The sequence below is a fragment of the Hippocampus bargibanti genome, linkage group LG19 (assembly GCF_051943395.1).
Source record: "Hippocampus bargibanti isolate YZ-2025 linkage group LG19, ASM5194339v1, whole genome shotgun sequence".
NCBI lineage: Eukaryota > Metazoa > Chordata > Actinopteri > Syngnathiformes > Syngnathidae > Hippocampus > Hippocampus bargibanti.
Genome location: NC_142752.1, coordinates 9,167,753 through 9,195,608, shown reverse-complemented (window position 1 = coordinate 9,195,608; position 27,856 = coordinate 9,167,753). Strand labels below are relative to the sequence as shown.

The 27,856-nt window shown below is 41.2% G+C and overlaps 2 protein-coding genes across 15 annotated transcripts in view; both read right to left on the bottom strand.

Moving 5' to 3' along the window:
- Positions 1-1,536: 1,536 nt before the first annotated feature.
- pals1b (protein associated with LIN7 1, MAGUK p55 family member b) lies at positions 1,537-15,333 on the bottom strand. Of its 4 annotated transcripts, none has more exons than XM_089021741.1 (14): positions 15,118-15,333; positions 13,373-13,835; positions 11,970-12,178; positions 9,304-9,381; positions 8,209-8,328; positions 7,945-8,106; positions 7,080-7,157; positions 6,795-6,978; positions 4,647-4,715; positions 4,503-4,574; positions 3,372-3,533; positions 3,085-3,287; positions 2,320-2,430; positions 1,537-2,222 (listed from the first exon to the last, which is right to left on the bottom strand). In XM_089021741.1, exons 2-14 carry the CDS (start codon positions 13,689-13,691, stop codon positions 2,046-2,048), a joined length of 1,944 nt encoding a protein of 647 aa, XP_088877867.1. In that variant the 5' UTR covers positions 13,692-13,835; positions 15,118-15,333; the 3' UTR covers positions 1,537-2,045. The 4 variants fall into 4 exon arrangements, with proteins under 4 accessions (XP_088877867.1, XP_088877869.1, XP_088877870.1 ...); XM_089021743.1 differs by lacking the exon at positions 15,118-15,333 and adding an exon at positions 14,839-15,090; XM_089021744.1 differs by lacking the exon at positions 15,118-15,333 and adding an exon at positions 14,860-15,090.
- A 294-nt stretch (positions 15,334-15,627) lies between these two features.
- Positions 15,628-27,856, bottom strand: part of gphnb (gephyrin b) — a 65,138-nt gene continuing 52,909 nt past the window's right edge. For 3 of the 11 annotated variants that reach the window (XM_089021622.1, XM_089021623.1, XM_089021624.1), the window contains 14 exons: positions 25,472-25,514; positions 23,255-23,392; positions 21,563-21,655; positions 20,744-20,799; positions 20,277-20,396; positions 19,893-19,963; positions 19,575-19,728; positions 19,213-19,334; positions 19,028-19,115; positions 18,872-18,945; positions 18,707-18,774; positions 18,476-18,579; positions 18,255-18,351; positions 15,628-17,095 (listed from right to left, as the gene is read on the bottom strand). In XM_089021622.1, the coding sequence (XP_088877748.1) occupies positions 16,962-17,095; positions 18,255-18,351; positions 18,476-18,579; positions 18,707-18,774; positions 18,872-18,945; positions 19,028-19,115; positions 19,213-19,334; positions 19,575-19,728; positions 19,893-19,963; positions 20,277-20,396; positions 20,744-20,799; positions 21,563-21,655; positions 23,255-23,392; positions 25,472-25,514 (1,362 nt within the window). In that variant the 3' untranslated portion in view covers positions 15,628-16,961. Of the gene's footprint in view, positions 17,096-18,254; positions 18,352-18,475; positions 18,580-18,706; positions 18,775-18,860; positions 18,946-19,027; positions 19,116-19,212; positions 19,335-19,574; positions 19,729-19,892; positions 19,964-20,276; positions 20,397-20,743; positions 20,800-21,562; positions 21,656-23,254; positions 23,393-25,471; positions 25,515-26,468; positions 26,526-27,856 lie in introns of those variants that run through there. The other 8 variants (XM_089021617.1, XM_089021621.1, XM_089021619.1 and 5 more) reach the window with 7 other exon arrangements.

The following is a 27,856-nucleotide window of genomic DNA, read 5'->3' as shown; positions in this document are numbered from 1 at the left end:
TTATTTGGGCTAAAAGCGCCTTACTATACATGGTCTTTTTTTGCGCTAAAAAAGCCTTACTATAATGGCCGTTTTTTTGGGCTAAAAATCCTTACTATACATGGTCTTTTTTGGGCTAAAAAGCCTTACCTTTGGGTGGGGGGTAAAATGACTTACGATACATACTCACCCAAAAATTAATTATCACTAATGCTGTCTTTGAACATTTGCTGGCTTTGGATGCGGGCAGTGTGGAGTTGGACAACTTGAAACTCTTAGTTACTTTTTTCCTGGGAAATCTCAATAGTTGGTATCAAATGTGACCAAAGTGCAGAATAAGTTCCAATCACTTGTAGTGTCATGGTACACGTCCTTGCATTGGTTGCATGCAACGCGAGTTCCAACCATACTCAGTGACATGGAAATTCAATTCCAACACTTTTTCAGTTACTTTTTCCTGTAAACCCCAGTTGTTGGTATCTGACCAAATATGACCAAAGTGCATTACCATTCACAGTCAGTAGCAGCGTCGTGGTACACTCCCCGGAAAGAATCTGTTAATTAGATAATAAGGGGAGAGTATGAACTTAACGCAACTAGAAAAATGTTTGTTGTGCGCTTACTCACCTGGGAAAAGGCCACATGCGCTGTGCAAATCCCCTTTTATGCCATCCAGAAATCCAAACTAACCTTTTCTGCTTGTTTATCTGTGCTTTGCAAACTATCGCCATCTGGTGACTGGTCATTGTGACTCCTTAGCTTTCCATTGAAATTGTCACAAATACGGTAACTGCTGCCTTTGTCACGATCTTCTGCCTCTTATGGGTAATTGCGCTGTGTCCAAAATAAATAGACAAGGTGTTCTTATCTTTTGTGGCTTCAGCTGAATCCTGGTGGAGATTTTGCACCATACTGTTGCACTTCCCACAGGGATGAATAAGGGGCTTTTTTTTTAGCTTGCCATAGAAATTGTTGCTTACATTGAGGAGAATATATTGAACTGCAAGGTGCCAAGAATCCTTCGAAGAAAAGATGAGAACCTCTGTCATTTAGCTAGGTAGCTACCTATTAGCTGTCTAGCTCACTGTAAGCTGTCTGGCTGGCTAGCTGTTGGATATTTGGCTAACTATATTCACTATTTATTTGTTATCCATTAGCTAGCTAGCTATTAGCTGTCTAGCTGACTGTAAGCTGTCTGGCTGGCTAGCTGGCTACTTATTAGCTATTTATTCGCTATCCAATAGCTGGCTAGCTAGCTTTCTATCTATTTGAGTTACTTCCGAGATGAGTGAATGCCGGTGCGTGTGGCTGCCGCTGCTCACCCACAGAAAAACTGATCTGTGACTGTAAAGTGACCTTGAGAGTTTTGAAAGGCGCTTAGAAATTAAATGTATTATTATTAGCCCAAAATTTACGTCACAAATACAGTAACCGCAGCCTTTGTCGCCATCTTCTGGTCAGTATGGGTAATGGTGCTGTGTCAAAAAAAAATGACGGAGCACTCTTATCTTTTGTGGCTTCAGCTGAATCCTGGTGGGGATTTTGCGCCACACTGTTGCATTTATCACAAATATGAATAAGGGGCTTATTAGTGTTCAAGGGGAGGGCGGTGGGGATTTGCAGTACAATACTGTATACTGTTTAATTATAACCAGTCATTATATTGAACAGTTTGGTTTAAGGTTTTTCAATAAAAGACGAGATAAAACAAAAGACAATAAACATGTCAATAACAACAGAAATAATAATAATACTGATAGTGGTAAAGAGAAAAATAACCTCCACGTCTATTAACATATGGAACTGTAGCTTCTTCGAACATGATATCATTTTGACGCTCCCATTGTAGACACTGCATAAAATGTTTTCCCCAGAGAATTTGTATGTACAAATATAAATATTCATCTGTGTTTATGCTTCATAAATGGCTAAAGTGGGGAGAAGGGCATGAACAAAGCAGACACACAAAGGATTGTAAGAAACCTGAGTCCATTTCTGAAGAAATGTGCAAATGTAAAATAGTCCACCTGTCCTTCAACTGTCCTTCCAGAACGTCCACGTGCCCCTTAGCAGAGCCAAGAGGTGGGCACCCACTGAGGCTCCGTGTCCAACTTCTCGATGAGCTTGCGCACTTCAAAAAAAGCCTCATTTGGCGCGACGTTCACGACAGTGGCATCAAAAACATGGCCAAAGTCCTGCTCCATTTCACGAGCCTTCTCAATGACCTCTTTGAGTTCCTCCGGCTGTGTGGGACACATAAGGTGAATTTGAAGATGTACTATCAAGTCAGTGGTTCTTCATGTCATCTGCATGTACCCTGACTGAGAGATTATTTCGTACCTTGGGAGTTTTTTTCTCACTAGCCAGAATGGTGCGTAGTCTTTCTTGAGAAGGAGGAGCAATGAAGATGACAAAGGGCTTGAGGTTGGAGGACCTCAGGAGTTTCAACGACTGTTGAAGAGTCGGAAAGTATTAGACACAATTTCCGCCTTATCATTTGTTGGCATTTTCTACTAAAAAAATTCTCTCAGAATTTGGACTGAGGAAAAAAGGTGATCAAATGGTTAAGCAATTTGTTTTTTCCCCTCCAGACATTTCTATGTAGCACTGTGCAACTACTTTAACTCATTCACTGCAATTTACGAATTTATTCGGGAATTGAAAATATGACGTCGAGCGCCATTCCTGGACTTGTTTGAGTTTTGTTTTTTCATGCTTCAACGTTGGAGATGGCCTCTGGCAATGTTTTTCCCTTACCGAAGGGGGCAGCATTTCCCCCCTTTTTAATATTTATGTAATCCGAAAAAAAATGGAAATGCTACCCCATTGTGGAAGGCCAAACTAGCTAGCTAGCTATTAGTTATCTATTAGCTAGCTAGCTAACTTGATCTATTTGAGTTATTATCGGTCGAGTGAACGCTGACGCATTTGGCTGCCGCTGCTCACCCACAGAAAAACTGATCCTGTGATTATAAAGTGACCTTGAGAGTTTTGAAAGGCGCTTGTAAATGAAATGTATTCTTATTACTCAAAAAAACTGAAGTCCTGCATCGGACGGCTGTTGCAAATTAGACGAGACGTAGCGAGACAAGTATGCTATATTACCCTGGTGTGCAGGCAGAGCAAGCAGATGCGTCCAGAGTTGACCACGTGCCTCACAGAGTCCGTGCTGGTTCCATACAGGTTCTTCTCGTACTCCCCGGACTCAATGAACTTCCCAGCGGACAAGTCGGCTTCAAAACCTTGTCGACTAACAAAGTGGTACTCGCGCCCGTCTCGCTCGTGGATCCTCGGGCTTCTGGTCGTGTCTACGTGACCAAGGAGGTGCAATAAAATAACAATTGGTTCATCTTTTTTTTAATTTTTATTTTAAATGAATTTTGGTAACTTACGTGGGATGGCGACAGCAAACTTATCCGGTTCAATGGCAAGAAGCCTGCGGCGTAGATCGTCGTGGCCGCTGTTGGTAGGAGCAATGAAAGCGATGGGACGTTTGCGGTTGGCGGGCTGGTGATACAGAGACATCTCCTCATAGGTCAGGACTTCATCGGGTTCTGTGGAGATGGGAAATATTTTGTGGCGGGAGAGGACCAATGTAACTGGATTTTAGAGGGGATTATTTTTGAAATTTGAAATGAAAAATTAGCATAGAGAGGATTCATGGATTTCAATAAGGCTCATTGTTACTATTAATTGAAGCGGATTTATGTGGGACAGGAGATGTGAGACAATGTCTTTTCGTCAATGGATGCTACAGCTTTGTGTTTGCTTTCAACATTTAGCTTGTAGTAGACGTGCATATTCCACCATGATGTCCCTGATCTACTGCTGAAAATGATGCTTTGATCCTCTCCTCTTTCATCTAGAACTGCTTCATACAACAAAGAGGGTGCAGAAAGCGCTTAAGATTGAACGACTGTGTCTTTGTGTTGCAATATTATTTGTTTTTTTGTTGTTGTTGTTTTTACTTCAAGATGGCGCCATTAGAGTGGCTGCCTTTCCAGCATCTCCTGTATTTTCTTTTTCTACTTCTTTCTTTCCTTTCCTCTACTTTTTATAACTTTGCTGCTGTGTTACATCCGGGTAGTGAACTCTGGCGTGAATGACTGCCGCTGCTCACCCGTACAAAAACAAAAAGTTATTATCCCGTGACTGTAAAGTGTCCTTGAGAGTTTCGAAAAGCGCTTAAAAATTATATAATTATTGTTATTATTATTTTTGCATGTGCTGGTTTATTCACAGATCTACTTTGTAGCTTCAATTGGGGACTCAAAAGGGGGAGTCGCTTGCGTTTAACTTTGACATTTCAGGGTCCCTCTAAGTGATTTAAGCCCCCCGCTGGGCACCTTTTCGTGTCTCCTCTTATCCTGTCTGTTAGAAGACTAAGCTGAGCCAATCAGGGGCCGGGTCATGTCCGCTATCGCTGGAGGAGTTTTGTGACTCATTTAAGCAGACGATGTTAGACAGATGAGATAGTGAGAGTGGAGCGTGAAGGGATGATAGGTTTTTTTCTTTCTTTTTACCGGCGTTTTTGCTCAGAGGAGATGTGCTTTTCTTCTTCAGTTTCTTGTTTTTCTTCACGTACCAACGTTTCCCTGAAAAATAAGTCAAAATATTGCCTTGTCCGTGCGCAACCTTCAAAGTGCAGAGCAATGTGATCTTCTTACCTTGTTGTTCGTGACTCCGGTCTGGCGGCGTTCGCTTCAATGTTTCTCTCTGTTGCTGGAAGCACTTGCCTGAAAAACAACGTGACAACGTGAATGTGGCGTGTAAAGTAAAGACAGTTTGCTTTGTTTCAAACTCTGGCGTTTATTTTATTTTTTTTTCAGTTTAAATTGGCCCACTTTCCATTTCTACCGTTCAGCCTCCTTTTGTAGCAGGCACAATCTTGGGCCGAAGAGTAATCTCAAATAATTCTCAGGTGTTTGATTTAATCTGCTGGATTTGCCAGATGGACGGGGCTTGGCGCAGATAGTTCGGCTGCGTTGGTTGACTGGCACAATATATTGCTTGCATTTACGTATCATTGGCTGAACTGCGCAAATACCTTTTATTTCGTAACTATCGGGCAGAATCTGCCCAAACTCCATTCCACCATCAAAAAAAAAAAAAAAAAAAAAAAAAAAAAAAATCCCACCTTGACTATATCAACCACGGACCCACGGTTCAAGCTGGTATTCCACGAAAATATTGCGACCACATTCTAATGCACGCCAAACTTCATAAGCAAAACCAAATTGCCAATTTAGTACCGTATTTTTGGGTGTATAAGGCACACCAGAGTATAAGGCGCACCCCCAATGACTGGTGTATTTTCAAACTTTTTCCATATATATGTCACACTGGAGTGTCGGGCACACCTTCAATGAATTAAAAACGTATTCAAAATAAAATCGATAAAAGGTTTTCAAAATATAAGGCGCACCCCCAATGAATGGTGTATTTTCAAACTCTTTCTATATATAAGGCGCACCAGAATATAAGGCAGACCTTAAATGAATGAGAAAAGGTTATCCAAATATAATATATAAAGAGACATTTTTTTCCAAATATAAGGTGCACCTTTAATGAATGAAAAATGTTTTCAACATGTTACTATATAAATATACAGTAAAGTCTCGTTATATCGATATTCAAGGGAGTCCGAAAAAATATCGATATAACCGGGACTATCGATATATCAGACCCTGTTTGCATGTAATTTTCTCCGTGCGTGCATAGAAATAGTATCGATATAACCGGGACTATCGATATATCCGATATCGATATAACGAGACTTTACTGTATATAAATTTTCCAAATATAAGGTGCTACAGTAGAGGTTGTGGTTAGGCACTACTTCTTTTACGGGGGAAACGGTGATTGTGGCTGCCGACAGTACTTGCGAGGCCCGTTGTGGCTTCACATATAAGCCACACCTGCGTATAAGAAGAAAATCAAGGCTTTTGGGTGCACCTTATACTCCGGAAAATACGGTACTCTTGTCATAGATAACAATGGTCATCCGCAATCATGTATGTTTATGAGGTAACCAAAAAAAATACAAAAATATTCGAGCAACTTTGCTGCTGTAAAATGTAAATGTCTCCACTGCGATACTAATAAAGGTAAATCCAATCCAATCCAACTTTGATGACATCATATTCACCCAAAAAAAACCACAAAGTTTCACTCTGTAATGAATCTGCACACACGTGAGTCCATTGCTGACCAGCTTCTTCAAAACCGTTGAATTACAGTGATCCAGTTTGAATAAAAAGGCTCATTCAAATGCATTTGACCTATTTTCACTCCTAGTCTAAAAATAAAACGAATAAAAATCCAAACTGTCTATTTTAAGGTGCGGAAGACAATTGTTATCTCATTAGTGCGATAATGCACACAGTGAAGACGAAGGCAGACTGTCTCACTTGAAATTGCCTGATCATTTTGAGAGGGTTAGATATTTGTGGTTTTTTTTTGTATATGTAAAACAAAACCAACTTCAACTGTCAGTTGAAGTTGGCGGGGGGATCATTGATTTGCTTATAAATGAAATGTATTATTATAATTATTATCATCAATCAATCAATCACCTACCTACTCTGGAGGACTTGCACACTACAAGAACCAAGACAAGGGCATGGAAAATCCTACTGGACCCTCCGCACCCTGCCCACCACCTTTTCCAGCTACTCCCCTACCGATCCATGCGCACCATATTCAGCAGACATTTAAAAAGCTTCTTCCCCCGTCTTTATGTGTTCTACATATTTGGCCAATAAAAATGTTTTGGATTCTGAAAATAAAATATTCATATTTAGTATCTGACCAACCTGGAACGAGTCCTGCGAGCAACTGGTTTTCTTCATCTCCATCCCGGTAGGCCTGCCACCAGTTGGGGTCATCCTGGCTTATTACATGGAGAATATCTCCTTTCTGGAAAGCCAAGCCGAGCTCCCGACACGGCACGAAAGGGTCATCCGAGGGGTCGTAGTCAAAGTAAGCCCGTACGTGCATCTGTGGAACATGGGGCGGAAAGCGTTTTGACACGCGCTTTGTTGTCTTTGGCTACGTGTGTGCGTGCAGACGGACCTCGCAGGTTCACCTTAGAGACTTACCACAGTCTGTCTGTGTTGGGCAGGTTTAATCTGAGCGCTCGGAATGAGAAGGAAGGTCAAAGTGCCGTGCATTTGTTGCTGGCGGAACAAGATGAGAAGATATGAACGTCCATTTTGATATATGAATATTGTTTGACAATTTAAGTTTATTTTATGACTTAATTTCCCCTTTTGTAATCCTACACTTAATCTTGAAAAAAAAAAAGGTTTTTCGTGCAGGGGTGCTGATAAAGCGCTGGTAAGACCTTTGGCAATGTTTTTTCCTTCCACGAGGGGGCAGCATTTCCTTTTTTTCTCCATGTTAGGGCTTTGCTACAGCTGCATCTGTTGTTGAAGCGCTATATAAATCAATGTGTATGTATTGTATTCCCAAAACTGTATGGATAATGGATGGATTGTATTTTGTACAGCCGGGTGGGGGTACCGAAAAAACGCTGGTCAGACCTCTGTTGTTGAAGCGCTATACAAATTAATATGTATGGATTGTATTATGTACATCTGCCCCCATTTCAAGCTCATTTACCTCCAGAACCATATAACCTGGGAATTAAATCTTTTTTTCTGATGAAAGAAGAGAGTCTAAGGTTTCTTACGCTGCATTTAATGTTTATGTAGTCCTAAAACTCAATATTCTGTGCAATTTTAGTGAAAGTGATAAAAACCCTGGCACTGGATTGGACACATTTTTGCACATCGTCTGGCAGTGAATAAGTTAAAAACTAGAACTGATCAAAATTAAAGTATAGCAAAGCGTTTCCCCTCAAAAATAAAAGCAAACAAACCTGCTCCTAAAACTGTATAAAAAAAAAATCAAAATAAAATACAACCTATAATGAATGACCTTGATAGCAAACCCGGTTCTCACCAATAAGTCATGAACTTCGTTGACGTGCTTCCCGCGAACGGAAACGCCGTTGATCTCCAGGATCTCGTCCCCTTCGTTGAGCAGGCCGCTCCGCTCCGCTGTGCCGCCTTTCACTACGCGGCTAACCACCACGCTGTCCATGTCATTCCGCACAGTTGCACCCTACGAGCGGACGCACGATCTGTTAATAATATTAGCCACAGAGGTGGCTTTTGCGTTTGTCTCGCTAACTGTTAACGTTGAAAAATATAGATGGCTTCTCACCAGCGGAGTGTCACGGGTCTTATGCAGCCGTACCATTTTAACACTTTCCCCAAAATACTGAATCACGTTGTCCTCTGCCATTTCTTGCACAGCTAAACTGTCGTGTGCTTGCATTAGTGCCTGCGTGCACAAAGTCAAGAGTCAGGAGAAAAAAATGTAATGCAACATATTAACACTAATAAAACTTGGATTATGCAGTTCCATAGGTTCCATGGTGAAAGCCATGTTTAGACCAAAAATAGGCAACTATTCCAAATAAGTCCCCAAAGTCATGCTGAATGCACTGCAACCACCATCGCCTGTCAATCAAATAAGTGTCATGACAGGGTCTGTTAACTCATTCACTGCCATTCCCGAATTTATTCGGGAATTGAAAATATGACGTGGAGCACCATTCCTGAATTTTTGGTCAGGTTTTGTTTTTTATTGCGGGGGGGGGGGGGGGGGGGGTGCGTGATCAAGCGCTAGTCAAACCTCTGGCAATGTTTTTCCCCCCTCGAGGGGGCAGCATTTGCCTTTTGGACAACTGCTCCCACTTGCGCCTTAGATAACTCCAGACCCATATAACTAAATCAGAAAAAAGACTTAATTCCTAAATTATATGAGTCTGGAGTTATATGAGCTTGAAATGAGGACAGCTTTCCATAATAAAATGCAATTGGTTTATATGAGGCGCTAACAAGGAAAAAAGGGATATGCTGTCCCCTTGTGGAAGAAAAAAAAAACATGGCCAGAGGTCTGGCTAGCGCTTTATCGGTACCAACAAAGAAAAAAACAAAACCCAAACTAATTCAGGAATTGTGCTCTACGACATATTTTCAAACTTTATACTCTCTTCTTTCATCAGAAAAAAAAGTTAATTCGTAAGATTTCTTACGTTGCATTGAATGTTTATGTAGTCCTAAAACTCAATATTCTGTGGGTCCTGCAATTTGGGAGAAAATGACAAAAACCCGAGCACTTGAGTGGGCACATTTTTGCATTGTATGGCAGTGAATGAGTTAATGAACTTTTGCTAAACAACGTAGGAGAACCCCTGGAACAAAATCACCATTTGCAAGACACCGGGCGTATATCGGACGCAAAGCATCTGACCTGGAGATGAGGATTGGTCAGCAGAGCCCTGAGCTCCAAGCCTTCTCTCTGTTGATTGGACTGGAGGATCTTCTGGACCTGAATACACGCAAATACACAGCAACGCAAAGTCACATGAAGATTGAGTTCAAATTCCAAGACGAGAGCTCAGAGTTTGCCCACAGTGATATTTTCGTCACACCGTGCAATGACATTGATTCATAAACTAGCATATAAATGCTTGACACACCACCTTTTCAGTCTTAATGTACAGTGATATCTCGGCTTACGAACGCTTTTACTAACGAACTTCTGACCTTACGAACATTAAATTCGCAAGAATATAATCTTGGCATACGAACTAGTTTTTGGGAAACACACGCAGCGCCACAATGGCTGGCGGACTCGGTTTCAGCGGAAGAACACTAAACCACACGGACGAACAGCGTCACCATGGCTGCCGGACTACTTTTCCTCACACCCTTTCTCTGAGTGCATACGTGGCATACGTGGTTTGCTATTGAGTGGAGTACTATGGCATTTTTGGGACCGAAAAAGACCCCACCACAGGTGAGTGTTAAGCCGAAGGGGACACAAGACAGAATTATGGTCGAGCAGATCATCGAAAAACACGAACGAGGTGTGTGTATATGTGACTTAGTGTCCCAATACCAGGATGCTAAGTCGATCATTGCTACGTGTGGCTAAGCGCGTTTCTGTGTTGTCTAAGCAACGGTCTCAGGCAATAGAAGAGGTTGAACAATTTCTGTTGATTTGGATTAATGAAAACCAGCTCGCAGGGGACATCGTGAGTGAGGGTATTATCGCCGAGAAAGCATGGCAACTTCATCAACGACCATGACAAAGGGAAATAAAATGATTTTATTAGACAGCACAGTTTATTTCTTTAATTACAATACCACATTTATTATACATAAAATAAGGTATATTTTGTGTAGTTTTAAGGCTTATTTAGTAGAAAATTATGTTTTATGGGGACCTGGAAACTGATTATTCTCATTTTTAATGGTTTCCTGTAGGAAATTAATGTTTGGAAGACACACTTCTCGCCTTACACACACTTTCTGGAAACCAATTAAGTTTGTAAGCTGATTTATCACTGTAATTTCATACTCAAAGAAATGGGTGGGGAAAAAAAAATCAACAATCCTTTGCATTTTTCCGGTATAAGTGGAAGACATTCCACTTTTATTTTCTATTCTGCTTATTCAACTATTGCGGCTCCCAATTGGAATGATTTCCTTGAACATGCCATTCAGTGAAAATACTCTTTTCTACTGATGAGGAGAAAAAAATAAGGGGCGGAGAACGGAAGTTGGAATGCTTTTAGCAGTACAGATGCTCCGCAATTTACGAAAATGTGCGTTACGAATGACGGTACACCCGAACATTTTTGCGGGTACAGTATGTCAAAAAATGTTGGGACAGAGTTACTGTAAGTTAGATTTTGTATTGCGCGCCTTCTTTGTGGTTGACCAATTAGCACGCTGAAATGTTGCCAGCGAGTTCAGGCCCCGATCCGCCGAGCTCGCCCACGATTGCCTGCGTCGAGTATATGGGCGGGGGAGAAATCCCTCTTCCCAGTTGACGCTCCAGGAGGACACGATGCATAACAAAAATTAATGGCTGCTGGCACATAATTCACGAATTACATGTCAGAAGCTTCAGTAACGGCATCCTGAAGATCCTCGGATATATGTTGTCATACTACAGGAGGTGTGAATTTATTTTACGACTGTTAGAGCTATCTATTTGCTATCTATTAGCTAACTGGCCGGCTAGTTACCTATCTGGCTGGCTATCTATTAGTTATATAGCTAGTTGTCTAGCTGGCTATCTATTGATATCTATTAGCTAGCTAGCTTTCTATGTATTTGAGTTACTTTTGGGTTGAGTGAACGCTGGCTCACCCACAGAAAAACTTCTCCTGTGACTGTAAAGTGTCCTTGAGAGGTTTGAAAGGCGCTTATAAATGAAATGTATTATTATTATTATTATTATTATTATTATTATTATTATAGAGAGTCAATGTTTTATACTTCCCCATTCAGTGTTTGACTTAAGCATACATTCCATACAAATTACAGTACTGAAGAAACTTATGAACAAATTCACCTTATGAACGACCGCTCGGAACGTATCTCGTTCGTAAGGTGGGGAGCGTCTGTACACTGTGTTCAACAATAAGCCGCTGGAGTTTCAGCACCGCGCGGGGCTTGCAAAGAGATTAGTCAATCCAATGGCAGGTTCCACCGCAGCTACGGCCATGGCTATTCGGGGTTGATAAAACGCTTCGGGATCCGTGCCCGGTGTGCGCTCACACATGCGGCGGTTCGCCATGTCTGACTGCTCAATCGTGTTGTCTCAAGCCAAGACTGGAATAGCGGCGGTGCTGCTTGGTGGCCTTTTAATGAACTTTCTACACCTTAAAGGCTGCCATGGTTCATATACCATAACGACTTATTCTACCAACCTCGCATTCCAATTACCGAGTTGACGCAATTCCAACAGTGGGCTTGTTTATCTAAGTAACAGCAAAGCGGGTTACAACGCTTGTCTCTGGTTCTGTGTGACAGGAAACAAATGCAGGCTCAACTGCGCCTTAAGTCAATTACCGCCCGCTTTGCTTTGGTCCTGAGTGAGTTGTGTTGATGTATGCGGCGTACCTCAAGGCATAGCTCCTGCGCTTGCACCGTCAGGGGTGAGGTAGGGGTCACCCGGTTCATCTTTTGGGATACCACGGTGTAGATGCTGTAGGCGCATTTGAAGTCGTCCATGGCGAGTAGCTGGAGCAGCAGATCGGCATCTTGTTGGCTCTGAGCGTCGCTCACGCATTGTTGCGCCCACTTGATGGCCTGAAGCAGTTCATCCAGGTCTAACGGAGGTGGACACACAAGATCTGTTGTGCGGGTGACGATTTTACCGGCGTTCCATGTCACAACATGCCATTCTTCCGCATTTCTCTGTGGGCCCCCTTTAAAAACTCTGAGGTATCCATCCATCCATCATTCATTCATTCATTCATTCATTCATTCATGTGTTCATTCATTTACTTATGTATTTATTTATTTATTTTCCCATTTGTTCATTTATTTACGTATTTATTGTGTATTATTCAACATTAAATATTTTTAAATATTATTTTACTTTAGGCTAACTGTTTTGTAGAGCGCTTTGTTACAGCGTCAGCTGTTGATTCATGTATGTATTTATTTATCCATTCTGTCATTCATCTATTTATTTATTCCGTCATTTATTAATGTATTTATTGTGTATTATTTAACATTAAAGATTTGTAAATATTTTATTTCATGCAAACTGTTTTGTTAAGTGCTTTGTTACAGCATCAGCTGTTGATTCATGTATTTTTTTATCCATTTGTTGATTCATTTATTTATGTATTTATTTATTGTTATTTATTATTTAACATTAAATATTTTTAAACATTATTTTTTTAGCGCTTTGTTACGGCATTGGGTGTTGATTTTGGTATTTATTTAATCTATTTATTCATTGACATATTTATTTATTCATCCATTTATTTATGTATGTATTAATCGTGTATTATTTTGCATTAAATATTTTTAAATATTTTACTTGTGTTGTATGTTGTTGTATGTACTTGTGTTGTGTGTATGTTAACTGTTTTGTTAAGTGCTTTGTTACAGCATCAGCTCTTGATTTTTATTTATTTATTCATTTATTTATTGTGTAATATTATTTAACATTAAATATTTTTAAATATATTTTACTTCATGTTAACTGTTTTGTTAAGTACTTTGTTAGTGTTAGCTGTTGATTTATTTATTAATTCATTCATTTATTTGTGTAATATTATTTAACATTAAATCTTTTGATGTATTGTTTTACTTTATTTGAACTTCTTTGTTAAGCGCTTTGTTACAACACCAGCTGTTTATTTATTTATTCATTCATTCATTTATAGTGTTATTATTAAACATTAAATATTTTACTTTATTTGTTAGGCGCTTTGTTACAGCGTCAGCTAATGTGAAAGCACTATAGAAATCAAGATGTATTTTATTGTATTGTATTCCTGTTAACTCACCGACAAGAGCAGCCTGGGAATGTGCATCTTTGGTTGCAGTCTCTTTCCCCTCAAAGATGGGGTTGTCAACGCCCATCTTGGGATTTTGCGCCAGTCTCTTTAGCCTCAGCGAAGCGTTGGGGTCGATGTCGTGTCTGTTCCGACTGTCTTCGTCCCTCCTCTTTCTCAGCTCGTCCTGGTAGTGCTGGATTCTCTCCATCTGGGCGCTGCAGTGAACAGGCTTGACGAGGCAACTCTCGTCGCCGGGACAGTCTACCGCCCGTTCCCTGTGGCCGCCGGCGCCCTCCTGCAGGTAACCGTTCATGTGGGACGTGATCATCACTGCCCTCCAAGCATACAGCTCAGACCACCTCACACTTGGCTGAGCTCAGGTCAGTTGTAAAGAGGAGCTGGTGCAGTCTTTCATCCGTGGCCATTTTACTCCAACGGGGGATGAAGACTTACGAGGGGGCTGGCATTCATCCTGAAAAGCATGCAAACATAAATCAGAATCAGAATCATCTTTATTGGCCGAGTGTGTAGAACACACACACATTGCACTAGTAACTAGTAACGACTGAACGTTGTATTACTAACTCAAAGAAAGACTGAAGCGTTAAATATTTAAGTCTAACAAGAAGCTTAGCAAAGAACAGCATAAGCAGGCTATCATTTGCTCAATTTTAATAGCGTTTTTCCTTAAATGCATTCTTACCTTCTTGTTCTAATCGAGACTCAAGACTTCAAGCATTTTTTGTGTGTGTTTGATTGTGTTTTTAGTACAAGCTATCTGCAAGGTATCCTATGTTGCAGGTACATGCACCTAGACAACAAGGTCTACATTTTAACTCAGATTTAGTCGCCATTTATATCATACACTCCTGGAAGCCATCCACCTTTACTCCTGACTTGCTTCAGCTAATCACAAATGGCAGCACCCCAACCCCCCTCGCCACACAATCTCTCGCTCCAAGCCCTGGAAGCATTTATCTCAGTTTAGACTGGCGGCTGACAAACAGCGGAGACTCGGCGAGGGCCATCTGTCGCCACAGCCTTAATTAATCCTTTGATATCTCAACAGGCCAATGTACCTGAAGAGGAGAGTCAGTTATGTGTATAGAGTATAGGATAGGATAGGATAGGATAGGATAGGATAGAATAGGAGGTGAAATGATCAAACATGACCTTATCAAATGATCAAGAGAAAGAATTGACCCAAAAAAACAAAATGACCTGATAATCATTTAAAATGAACTTCTAATAAGTGCAGTCATGACAGGATGTCATGAACAAGAGCGAGCATCCTCGTCCTCAATCTTTGCAACTCTTTAAATACCACACCAAAAATGCAGATATGCGTCCTGCACTGTGATTGAGTAATACCGTCACACAAGTGATGAAAAATGGCCGAGACGAGGTTAGCATGACATCAACTCACTTTTGCACATTGAACTATGTGGTTAATCGAACTTACTACCCGCTGATACCTCTAGATGTGGAAATGTTACCGTTAGTCGCTCCAACCGCAGCTTTGAGGAGATTAAATAACAGTCATGCGTAACTGTTTAGCGACTAACAAATCGTTGAATGTTAATTTAAGCGAGGAAGGCTGCACGAATGCAGTCTTCGAAGTATCAGGCTGCTTTTAAATAAAACGATGTCTAGAGTCCTAGAGTTTAAACGGCACAGATTAACTGAGGATAGAATGCCGCTAACACCGAAATCAACTAAGTAGCCTTGTCCCGTGAACTACGACGAGTACTCACCACTGTGCAGTCTGTGAATACGCCTTAAAACGCCTCCCCCTTTTTCTCAAAAAGGCAAAAAGAAACCGGAGAGTCAGGGGAGAATATCAGAAGAGTAGCACACGTTTTTCCTTGTTGCGATCTCGGTGTTGGACGTCCAGATTGTCGTAGTGAGAGATGAGTTCAGGGGTTCTTGAAACCATTGAAGACTTGCACGAGTTGTTTTTATGCGGTCTCCCTTGGCAACACCGACGCACCACAGCGACACTCAGCGGCCATTGTGCTCCTACGGAGTCTGCCTTAGGACAAAAGTCAAACTATCGCGACGCACGATGATATTATTGTCAAAAGATTTCACATGCAAAAAAAAAAAAAAAAAAAAAAAAAAAAAAAAAATACACTATGACCACATTTCTTCCTCAATGCAGTCAATGGTTTGCACCCCATTTCAATTTGTAATGGTACCATTTAAATAATGGAAATTGTCATCCAATTCCTAAATATGGTGAAAGAAATGTATTGCTCTTGGAGTAGTTTCAATATGATTTATTAAAAAAGGAAACCAAACATTTTATTTCTGTATTTTTTTTTACATAATGATCAATGATATAATTTTTATAGTCTCTTCCACCAGCTTCAGCATCATTACAGAAAATGTTTATAGTACAGCGTTGTTCAATGTCTCCTCATTGCTTTGTCATTGGTAATAATAATAGCATAATAATAAGAGCATAATAATAATAATAATAATAATAATAATAATAATAATAATAATAATAATAATAATAATAATAATAACTTCCTTAGGAGTGCTGGTCACATATCTGTACAATATTGTTCTATTTATTTTCTTTTATCTGTACAATTTTGTGAAGTCAGTTCAAAAGGCCGTCAGCAATAGAAGAAGCTGCTTCTTGCTTTTTTTGTTTCTTAAATAGTTGCTCAAATAAAATATATTTTCCCTCCCCCACCCCAAGCAGATCCCTGGGCGGCAGGGGTTTGTCGTCAGAGTGGTGGGCAGGGCGGGAGCAAATGTTCTACCTGGTCACCGCAAACTTAAATGAAGCTTGGGCGACCTACGCCCTACCCTGCTTTGCTCCCCGACACCCCCCACCCAGGCATTTGGCACGCGCACATAAACAAGACTCACGAGAGAAACAACAAGCAAAGCTCTTTGTGAAGCCAATATGATGCATACTAACGAGAGAAAAAAGTGTCACCTCGACGGGCACTCCAAAGCGAAAAAAGACCTCGATGTGCCCTTCTTTTTTCCTCTGAACTGCAGCACCATGAGAAATCTGGAGTCTTCTGTATTTTTCTTCCATTTTCAAAATAAATAAATAAATAGATAAAGAAATAAATATATAAATAAAATACAAATCCGGGCAAGGGTATTTTTTTCACTATAGGCGAGATTTTTTTCCCCCTCCCAGTCCTGGCAGGCACCTACAGCTGTCTATTAAAATGCTACTGCTATAGATAAGGTCTAGCGTTGAACACACAAAGCAATTGCAACGAAAGGAACAAAGTTGCCTTATAATAATGACAAGAATAATCATAATAATAAGAATAATGAGAATATATTACAGAATAAATTTCTTTTTATCATTAGATTTTTTTTCCTCCCCCACATTAAAAGTTCTATTTTCTCTCTTTCAAAGCTCCGCAATTTCAGTTTTTCTGATACAGTATGTGATCGAGATATCGACTATATCTCAACGTTCTCTGAATCAACAAAAACTAGCTGTGCCGTTGCATATTACAGAATAGTCGATGATATGTGGACATGCACCGTGAACCGCCCGTGAATGACCATCGCGAGAAACAACGGCGACGAGCCTCCGCCCCCGCCCGGCGCCACGACATCATAGCCGACCGATGACCATGACGTCCACCACTTCGCCTTTGTGCAGCTCCACGTATTGCTCGGTTTTGGGAGGTAGCATCAAGAGCCCGTTGGCGCTGCGCATGCTCATCAGTCTGCTGCTCACCTGGTTCCCTGTAAGGGCGCACAAGGGCAAGTGCCTTCAAATGAGGTCAAAGGGCAACCGGGAAAAATGCTCCCACCATGTTCTCCCGGAGCCACCAATTTCCTGGAAACTATGGGTAAATAATAATAATAATAATAATAATAATAATAATAATAATAATAATAATAATAATAATAATAGTAAATTTTATTTCAAAAAGCTCTCAAGGACGCTTTACAGTCACAGACAAGCATTGATACAATAATAAATAAAATACAATTATAAATAGAATACAATAAATAAAGCCAGTGGTGGGCTGTCAAGGCCTGTAAAGCCTTCTTTGCTGGCCTAAAAATATCTGAATCACGGACTAATGTGAATTATATTTTGTCCATGAATTATTATGTGATAATTCCAAATTGTCTTTCGTCTTAATGTCATTACTTTTTCCCTGTTGCTCTGCTTCCAGATGTGTGTTTTCGTATTTAAGCATTTAACCAATCACATTTCAGTCATCATTTGTTACCAGGGTCAGCAATTGACCTGGACGCCTTCACAATCAGGTCTGCAGACCCTGGAGCATGAAATGTGATGATCAAACTGTTGCTCTAACCAATTAGATTTAGAGTTGGCAAGTCACTAGCCAATCCTTTTATTAGCTTCTAGTGATAAGAGCATACTGGCCAGAGGTAGCACACTGTATGGGCAGCGAGCTGCATAAACAAATACTGTATATTGTTCTGTCGATTTAATAGAGGTTTTGTTAACACACAATGGCTGAAAGAGGAAAATAAATTGATTTGGTTGGATAGTTACTGTCAAGCCATTTTCAAGATGGACCTTTCAAGAAAAAATGGACATCATTAAGAAAGGTTGGAGAGCTCCAAAGCTAGCAAAAATAGCAAATAATATTGCAATTTTATGAGGTTATCATGAATCCACACGTAAAAATGACAGTATTTCTTAAGTGCCTTCAAGTCACAAGTTATTTTCTGGCCAATGGCATCCTCTAGTGAACCCTCAGATTCAGACCTAGCACTATTGAAGGCCTAGGAGTGACATACACGGCCTACGACTAGGTAAAGCGCATGTAGTCAGATGCCCGAGGCGTAAAATGGCTTCTTCCGGCCAATTAAATGCCCAAAGAGTAATTCCGACACATTAAACATACTAACATATTCATATTACCTGTGCTCTGGGCCCACGGTAGAGGCTCCTGGTGATGCCACGTCAAGATGCAGCGGTGGTATTCGGGGCGAGGATCCAATTTCACGTCGCAAGATAACTACATTGGGGTAGAGAAAGCAATAAGGTATTCTTTTCAAGACGAGAAAAAAAACGACACCGTACCTTTGGAGTTCAAACCCATCACTTGGTTGCGAATATGCTGTTGCTCCACCCGCGCTTACCCTCGCTTTGATGATGGTTGGCCTTGGGTCCAAAATACCCTGCATCTTCCTCAAGGCGGGGATGACAAAAAGATTACAGGTGACGACAGCAGACACGGGATTTCCTAGGACAGAAGGCCGGATGGAAGGATGGACGGCAGACGGACGGACGGACAGAGAGAGGGAAGATAGATGAAGACCAACTCCTCGTAAAAGCGTCATGAATTGCGTCTTTCTCTCAACTTCACACACTACCTGGGAGGGCAAAAATGAGTTTACGAGCACCGTCGATATCCAGCGTGGCGAAGGTGGTCGGGAGCCTGGAGGTGAAGGGAAGGGGATGTGGACCACAGTCGACATTGATTCGTATTTCGTCATCCCGCCGCAGTCAAACATGTTGCAGAACCTGCTGGTTACCCTGGTTTCATGAAGACCCGGCCAAAATGGATCTGAGCATGAAGATCTATATCCAGCACCTGCTTTAGGTAGTCCTGCAAATCAACATTTATTTTACTTATTTATTCTGTAGTACTTAAATTCTACCACAATGGGTCAGTAAAGCACAAATGATACCTTTTCTCCCATGGATACTCCGCCTGAGGTGATAATGACATCAGCACGGCTGATGCCTTCGTTCAGAGCATTGAGAAGGTCATCTGGGCTGTGGAACGCACACAAACGCACAGACGGTGTTGAATAAGTACTCGATTCCCCGAAAAGGAAACCGTTAGTGGCAAGAGAGAGAAACGGAAGCATACTTGTCTCCCACAATGCCAAGATTGATGGTTGGGTAGCCATGTTCCTGGATGGTGGCCAATAAAGTGGAGCGATTGCTGTCTCGGATCTTCCCGGGATGGAGATCATCCTCCGGGTTCAGCAACTACATGAGAAGGCAAGAAAAATACTGAATTCCAGTTGTTCCACAATTCGTAATGTATAAATGGGATTGTATTCCACCACCGACTGTTGAATTTAGCAGACAAAGCAGATCGCAGTACCTGTGCATGAACATGAGCGTGGCACAAATCCAAAATATTTTTTATAATCGAAATCTAAACAATGTGAATTTAATTCCAGTGGATTGAGATATAATCCCGTCAAATGAAAATCAAATTTCCACCTCATTTCCTGTCGACATGACTGCCACCACGGGAAATTTCTGGACTTCCACTTCTGTGACTCCCACGGTGGCCAGGAGGCCGATCTCCGAGGGGCCCATGTGGGTACCCTTGGCTAGCACACACTCGCCACGCTTGATGTCGTGACCGATAGGCCTGATGGAAGAAACGGAAATTGTTTTTGGATGCTGATACAATACAATACAATACAATACAATACAATGCAATGCAATGCAATACAATGCAATGCAATGCAATGCATATGTAATACAATGCAATGCAATGCAATACATATTGATATATATACATATATAACTCACCTGATGTCCTGGCCTGGCCGAGCTTGGACTAAAATTCGTACTTCTAGTTCTTCAGTCCCCTGAAAGACAAACTAGTTGACAGAAGTATTTTAAAATGATCGGAATATCCGCTTTTTTTTCCACTGCACAATACCGGCGAAGCATGGCGAACTACTCTATTTGCGATGGAACCGTTTTCAACTGGAATGCATGAATATTACTATCGTGCATCTGACAGCATGTGTGCTTTTTTGCCATTTCTGACTGTAGGAACTCATGTTAAAAAGATGCTGAATATGTTTGACGGCAGGTGCTGTAAACAGCCCCTGGTAAAGCAATCAATCTAACGATGAAGCGCTTCGTCAACTTTGTTTTTACAATTCGTTGCTTTAGAGTCAAACTTACATCTTCGGACTCGCGTAGGAGCTCGGTGTCTTCCACCTGAACGACGGCGTCAGCACCGCAGGGGATGGGAGCGCCGGTTGTCACCCTCATCACTTGGCCAGGCATCACGGTGTGGGTGGGCTGTATGGCGACATACACACAGGGACAAGCAGGAGCTTCACTGGGAGGTCATTGGAGTTATTCCGAGGTTGACTCTCAGTCTTACCTTCAGTGATAGATGGCAGTCAAAAATAAAGCAAAGCATGCTAGGATTGCGGAATATTCATACATATGCGATTGCAGCAGTAATGGCTATTTCATAATAAAACGACCAAATGTCTTCCTGGGTTGCAAATGCCTGACAACTTAATCTCTTGCAATTTGAGGTGATAGCCAAAAGTAGGTAATCTTGGTGCTCTACGTGGGTGCTCCGGATATGAAAAGTGATGCAAATGCTTCTTGAGTGCGGCTATGCTGAGCGTGCTGACCTGCTCGCCTGCTTGTGACTCTCCGATGATGAAGCGGTCGCCCGGGCCGTCTGCGGCTAAAAAAAAAAAGAAAAAAAGCAGGAAAAAATATCCATCAAGCTTGTGTTGATGTGGGTCCATCAGTGTAGGAGGATTTTAATTGTGTTTTCAGTGGGCTGCAAACGGAACAATCAAGAGGACAGAGAATGCGACTACAGTGGATTACATGTGCAAAGTAGATTTTTTTTTTTGATATCGTGAGCTTCTTTTTTATATATATTTAAGTCATGTGGTGCTCACAGTTTTTAGCCAAGTCCTCAATTAAATACCGTCGATACGAATGACCCAGCATTGCCTCTGCCACAATTTGCGAGGTGGTGGCGGACCCCAAAAAAGCAGACAGGAGGCCAGGAGCAGGTTGTATTTGACAAATTGTATTAAATAAAGTTGTCTGGAACAAAATCTCAAACAACAAAGTCATCGTAAGAAAAAGGTCCAAAGTAGCAAACAAAACAATGAGTAAAACATGACAAGACAAAAAAAACCTGACATGGTGAAACAAAACAATGACCCGACACTGAATGGTCGGAAGTCCTTTAATCTGCCAATGATTAAAAAGACCAACACCTGTGCAGCTGCAGGCGGTGCCGTACAATGCCACCCGTGACCAAAGCGTGACAGCCTCAGTCCCTTTTTTTGTGCAACATTGAGTTACTTCTTTCATCTAATTTTTGTTACTTTTGGCCCAGCAGTTTTCTGAATCATTCATTCATGTCATCATTTCATGCAGGTGCCACCAAATTAGCATTTTGCAAAATAAGCAGGAATTAATTGCGTTACCTCTCACAGCATAGCCATCCTTGACAGAGGCGGGGAAGGGTGGCAGGTTGTCTTTGGCATAAACGTCCTGAGCGAGGACTCGACCCATCCCGTCTGCAAATGACAACAACAAGCAAAACACAGCCCTTACACACAGCAGAGCGCTAATCCGTATGCGGAACTGTCGCGGCTTGGAATTGAAGCGGATTTACGTGGGACAGGAAATGTGAGAACATCTCTTTTCGTCAATGGATGTGACAGCTTCATGTTTGCTTTCAACATTTAGCTTGTAGCAGATATGCAAATTTCACCATGACGTCCCAGATCCACTGGTGAAAAGGATAGTTTGATATTCTCGTCTTTCATCTATAACTGCTTCATACAAGAAATATGGTGCAGACAGTGCTTAAGATTGAATGACTAACGGTGTCATTGAGTGTCATATGACATATTTTGTTTTTTGGTTGTTGTTTTGACTTAAAGATGGCGCCGCGAGCGTGGCTGCCTTTACAGCAGCTCCTGTATTTTGCTTTTCTACTTCTTTCTTTCCTTCCTTTACTCTTCCTTTCATCAGTTTGCTGCAGTAAAATGTAAATGTCTCCACTGCGAGATTAATAAAGGCTAATTAATCCATTACACTTTGACATGATACCAGAGAAAATGTGAAAATACTGCACAGTGTGTGGATGGGGTCTGGAGGAGGGGTGGGGGGTGTCAAATGCTCCTATTCTGGGCTAAATATGGACTGCATCATTTCTGTGCGTGGCTGTATGCAAATGAGGATGGTAATATGAAGATCTGATACCAATGAGTACATGTATGTACGCATGATGCTGCAATTATTACATCACAGGGAATTTCCCCCTTTTTATTCTGTGGCGCAAATTCAACAGCAATTTCTATTTTTAAACCATGTAAAAGACTTGGGAATGTAAAACAACACCTCAACAGTTGTATTTATTTTTGGGAGGGAAAGACGGAGCCGTTAGGTGTTGTCGTAATTTCAAGAAGCTTTTCAAATCCGCTTTTTGTTTATTGCTTCACAGCCGCCACCCAAGGGAAAACAAAGAGATTTCTTTTCAAATGGTGTTTGAGAGCGGTGCGTCATGACTTTGCACATTACAGCGTTCCATTTTATTGCTATATACACTTAACACACATTTCTTGTCATGCTGAAAGCGGCACAGGGAAAATAGAAAACATTATGACTCAGGGAGGCGGTTTAAACACTACACGATATGCATTTGGTGACGGGACGCGTCACCAAAACCCACGAGTGCTACTGCGCTGACAATGGCACCAACCACTGAATTATGTGCCTTAAATTTAAGCCATTATAATTATTATATGACGTGACACGTCCGCGCACGCACGCACTACATTCCACAGCATTCCAGCAGTGTAGCTGCTCCAGCTGTTGCCTGTCTAAATATTTCATCTTTCAAATCTCCTCTTCCTCACTGCTCTGTCACCTCGCCAGCTGCGCTCCTGCAAACCAGCGTGTAAACTGCTCCGCCACTCGATTAAAAATATTTTTAAAAAATTACTCCATATCTGCTTGTGATTTTATATAAACTAGGAATCCATGGAAAATGTATCTTGTCTCGATACATTTTAAAATAAGATCAACTGGCATAAAAAAATGCTATTTTGAACATCTAAAAAGCATTGCAACAATGACATGTGAAATCAATAACACAGATCGGTGCTCACCTCTGTAATTGATGATCTCGGTGCTCAGGACGGCCGTCATCTCCAGCACAGTGATGAAGGCCTTGTCCATGGAAGTGAGGGGGAAAGGGGACATGCGGTGTCTCCGGGCCACCTTGGTGATGTCCACAGCACTGTGACCTGTAATGAAACAAGCCTTGATTTTCCTCAAAAGATGACCCTGCGCCTTATACGCAGGTGCACCTGATATGTGAAGTAATATTGAGCCACAACAGGTCCCACAACTCCTGTCAGCAGCCACCGACTCAATTTCCCACTGTAGAAGAAGTAGTAAGTAACCCCACCCTCTACTGTAGCGCCTTATAATATAGTTTATCTTGCATCTGCAAATGTTTTATATATTTATATACGTATTACATTTCAATAACTTTTTTCATTCATTGAATCTGCACCTTATACTCCGGTGCGCCTTATACAGTGTATATGGAAAAAAAATGAAAATGCTCTACATAGGGGGTGCGCGTTATACTCCGGTGCGCCTTATATATGGAAACAGTTTGAATATACACCATGCATTGGCGTGCGGCGGAGTATAAGGCACATATACACCAAAAAATACGGTACCTATAATATGATTTACCTTATATTTGGAAATCTTTTATATATTTATAAATTATATTTCAAAAACGCTTCCTTCATTGGGGGTGCGCCATACGCTATGGTGCACCTTATACACCGAAACATACGGTAGTTGAAAATTTGTGGGTGGATCTCAATGTATGGCAAGACTGCAGGATATTAATTCATTTTTTGTCATTTCATTTCAAAGGGGTAACTCATACTGTGTATTATATAGCATATATTCAGGATACAATGAATATTTTAATGATAAGTGATATGTAAAAAAATGTCATTTTAAATTAAATATATATCTAACACAATGCAACCGGATGAGGTTTGGGGGCACTTGATAGCATTGTCTAATAATATCTCTCTTTATAAGCAAAGGTTTGAACCTCCCTCCCCCACCCTCAGAGTGCTGAATCGCTTTGAATTGCCTTGACCCAATTTCTTGCCTATAAACGTTCATTTACGCTTTTGCAGCGCGCAGCGAGGCTTAACAACCTCCTGGCAAAACATCACATCGGCGAGAAACCTGCACGCGTAAGCACGCCGTGACAAACGCGCCAAATTACATGTTGCTTGTCACATCACAAGCGCAAATAAAAGCCAGAGGGAAGCATACACATGGAAACAAAAAACAATGAGGATCCAATGAAAAAAACAAAACTATTTTTTTTTAAACTTCAGATCTATGGGCCCCATGTATAACAAGTTATTTTAAAGTGTTGGGGCTATAATTTAACATAAAAAAGATGATGTTCAATGTACTTAAATAGTTGACCATGTTTTTTTTTTCTTTTTCTTACTGCATATCCCAGTAAGATTATAATTATGTTGAGATGAAAATTTAGAACAACAGCTTAATTATAAATTTACGGGCCGTAATTTTGATAGCACTTGTTTGTTTATTTATTTATTTATAAATACTGTCGTCTGTGGCTAGATGGGTGCATGGCGTGAAAAGCCGCGATGAGAAGAAAGAAGTGTCAGCGCAGAGCGTATGTGGAACTGTCGCGGCTTAGAATTGAAGGGGATTGACGTGGGACAGGAGATGTGAGACAATCCCTTTCTTCGATGGATGCTACAACTTCGTGTATGCTTTCAACATTTAGCTTGTGGCAGACATGTACATTCCACCATGACGTCCCTGATCCACTGGTGAAATTGACGTTTTGGTCCTCTCCTCTTTCATCTAGAACTGCTTCATGTCACAAAGGGGATACAGAAAGTGCTTTATTATTGTTATTTAGTTTTTTTGCTGTTGTTTTGACTTCAAGATGGCGCCACAAGAGTGGCTGCCTTCCAACTGTTCATGGACGTTGTTTATCTACTTCTTTCTTTCCTTTCATCTACCTTTCATAACTTTGCTGCTGTGAAATGTAAATTTCTCCACTGTGAGACTAATAAAGGTAATTCCAATCCAATCATTTGTTTTTATTTATAAATTTAACAGTGGTTTTATTTATGTGATTGCAAAGTGGCCTTGCGAGTTTTGCAAGGCGCTTATAAATAAAATGTATGATTATCATTATAAAAAATGTATTTATCCAACTTTTGAGAGAAAAGACCACATAGAAACAGAACACGGATATGACTGACTGGCAGTGAATCTGATGTGGTATCATTGTCACTCACTTGATCTTAGGATATTCTCTTTGCTGCTGCATCGTGACTGCACCTAGAGATTGACAGGCGGGAAGGAGGGGGGGGGGCATAGAGGACAAAAAAGGAGAAAGAAAGGTAGAGAAAGGGAGAGCAGTGGAAATTGGACATAGAAAGTGGTGCTATTTCGATTTTTTTTTTGAAATGGTTAATTGTCATTCTCTCACCACACGATGCAGATAATTCTCTGTTTAACTGTTTTTTTTTTTCACTGATGCAAAAGTTCCCTGGAGTGACATCAACTGGATGAGTCAGACAGTGAAGTGTGAGGTGGATTTGTTTCAGCTAAAACAACCCTTTACCTCTCCTCCAAACCCCCCCATGCCCCCTCACCGCCATCTAGTCAGGGTGAGCGGGCGGGAGGATGGCTGGGATGAAGAATGAGAGCTCATGGATAGATGCAGACAGTGTCGGACTGCTCGGGTGACGGGATGAGCGTGTCGTGGACCTTCGGCCCGGAGAGGTAAATAAACACAAAACAAGAAGCACAGAGTGGACAGACTTGGCTAAAAAAACTACAGAGCCGAAGAAATTGCAGTAAAGAACTAGAAATAAGAGGAAACAAAGACTACCGGAGCGGCCTGAATGGCAACTACTTGACAGACATCCAACACACCAGACATTGCTAGTGAAAAGCAGACTCACGTTAACCGCGGAGACTGATGGACAAAGCAAACAGAGAGACAGACACACTCAGACAGCCTTTGCATGGAAAGTAAAGACAAATAGACAGAATGAGACAGGTGAGCTGGGAGACAGAACACAGAGAACAAGAGAGAGAGAGAGAGAGAGAGAGAGAGAGAGAGAGAGAGAGAGAGAGAGAGAGAGAGAGAGAGAGAGAGAGAGAGAGAGAGAGAGAGAGAGAGCAAAAAATAAAAAAAGGAGAGACAGAGCGGGCCGTTTGTTTTGCGCGCTCCACGCAGGAGGGTGAGGCAAAGGGCCGCGGGGCGGGTGGGGGCGGGATAGTTACTCGAGAGCTGAAGGTCCTCCTGCGATCATCTTTAAGCCCCTCCAACCTACACTGGAGCTAGTGGAGATAAAGCATCGAATCACAGGCATCAGTGCATCTGTCCTGACAACCACAACACACACACACACACACATACACACGCACGCACAAACACACACGGACGTACGGACGGACAGAGAAGAAGGACAACCCTATAGGAGGAGCAATAGAGGAGGAAGAAGTGGATGGTGTTGAATGATGTTGAGGTCATGATTACAATGCATCGTGTCAAATATACTTGAATGAGCTGGTGCGTCTCAAAAATAAGTAAGTAACCAAGTACTTGGCGTTCCAGGTTGAGTGTGCGCTTGCGGGACTGGCTGCCGCTACTGTCCTGCGAAAATTTTTCCCACTGCAAGGACTCTATCTCAAACGCAAAATCAGTGGTTTTATTTATGTCCCTTTTTTGTGATTGTAAAGTGGTCTTCAGAGCTTTGAAAGGCGCTCGTAAATAAATATTATTATGATGATTGATGATGATGATTATTATTATTATTATAAGTAAGTAAGTACCGGTAAGTGAGTAAGTACCGAGAAGTACCGAGATGTAAGTAAGTACCAGTTAGTAAGTAGGTACCGGTAAGTGCGCAAGTACCGTAAAGTAAGTAAGTACCGAGAGGCAAGTAAGTACCGCCAAGTAAGTGCCAATAAGTAAATACAGATAAGTAAGTACCGATAACTAAGTATTGATAAGTAAGTACCAATAAGTCAGTACTGATTACTAAGTAAGTACCGATAAGTAAGCACTGATAAGTACGTATCGATAAGTACACAAGTATCGATATGTAAGTACAGATAAGCAAGTACAGATAACTAAGTACCGATAAGTAAGTCAGTAAGTAAGGAAGTAAGTACCACTAAGTAAGTACCGATAAGTAAGTAAATAAGTAAGTAACTATGTAGAGTAAATGTGTAGGTTTGTAAGTCACTAAATATGCAAGTAAATAAGTATGTAAATAAATAAATGGTGACCGAAAGCCTCCTCTCAATAAGAAACACTAACTATCGGGCCCTACCCAACTAGAACTCTTGGTCCATCCTAACTGAGCTTTGCAGCCGTTTTAAAAAAAGTTAGATTATTGTTGTTGTTTTTCAATGACTTCATATTCCTGGCCTTGCATGTCTGAATGATGCAAACCGCTGTAATTCTGACAATTCTACTCCACCATCTTCTTTCTTTTGACAAATTTGGACGACAGCACCAAGTTATTTTTTTTTTTACTTTCTGTGTTCTAAAAGACTTTCTTTTTTAACTCACCAGCACAGCCTGTAAATAGTAAGAAGAGGAATGAAAGGAGGATTCGTGGAGGGGGAAGTGGGGTAGCTAAAAACACAAAAAGCAACACACA

Excerpts from the sequence above, each read along its gene's own strand:
- pals1b (XM_089021741.1), bottom strand. The coding sequence starts at position 13,691 with ATGATCACGTCCCACATGAACGGTTACCTGCAGGAGGGCGCCGGCGGC. Across the intron at positions 6,979-7,079 it reads CCCAACACAGACAGACTGTG|ATGCACGTACGGGCTTACTT; the intron begins GTAAGTCTCTAA and ends CATGTTCCACAG. Across the intron at positions 4,716-6,794 it reads GCTCGCAGGACTCGTTCCAG|GCAAGTGCTTCCAGCAACAG; the intron begins GTTGGTCAGATA and ends GTTGTTTTTCAG.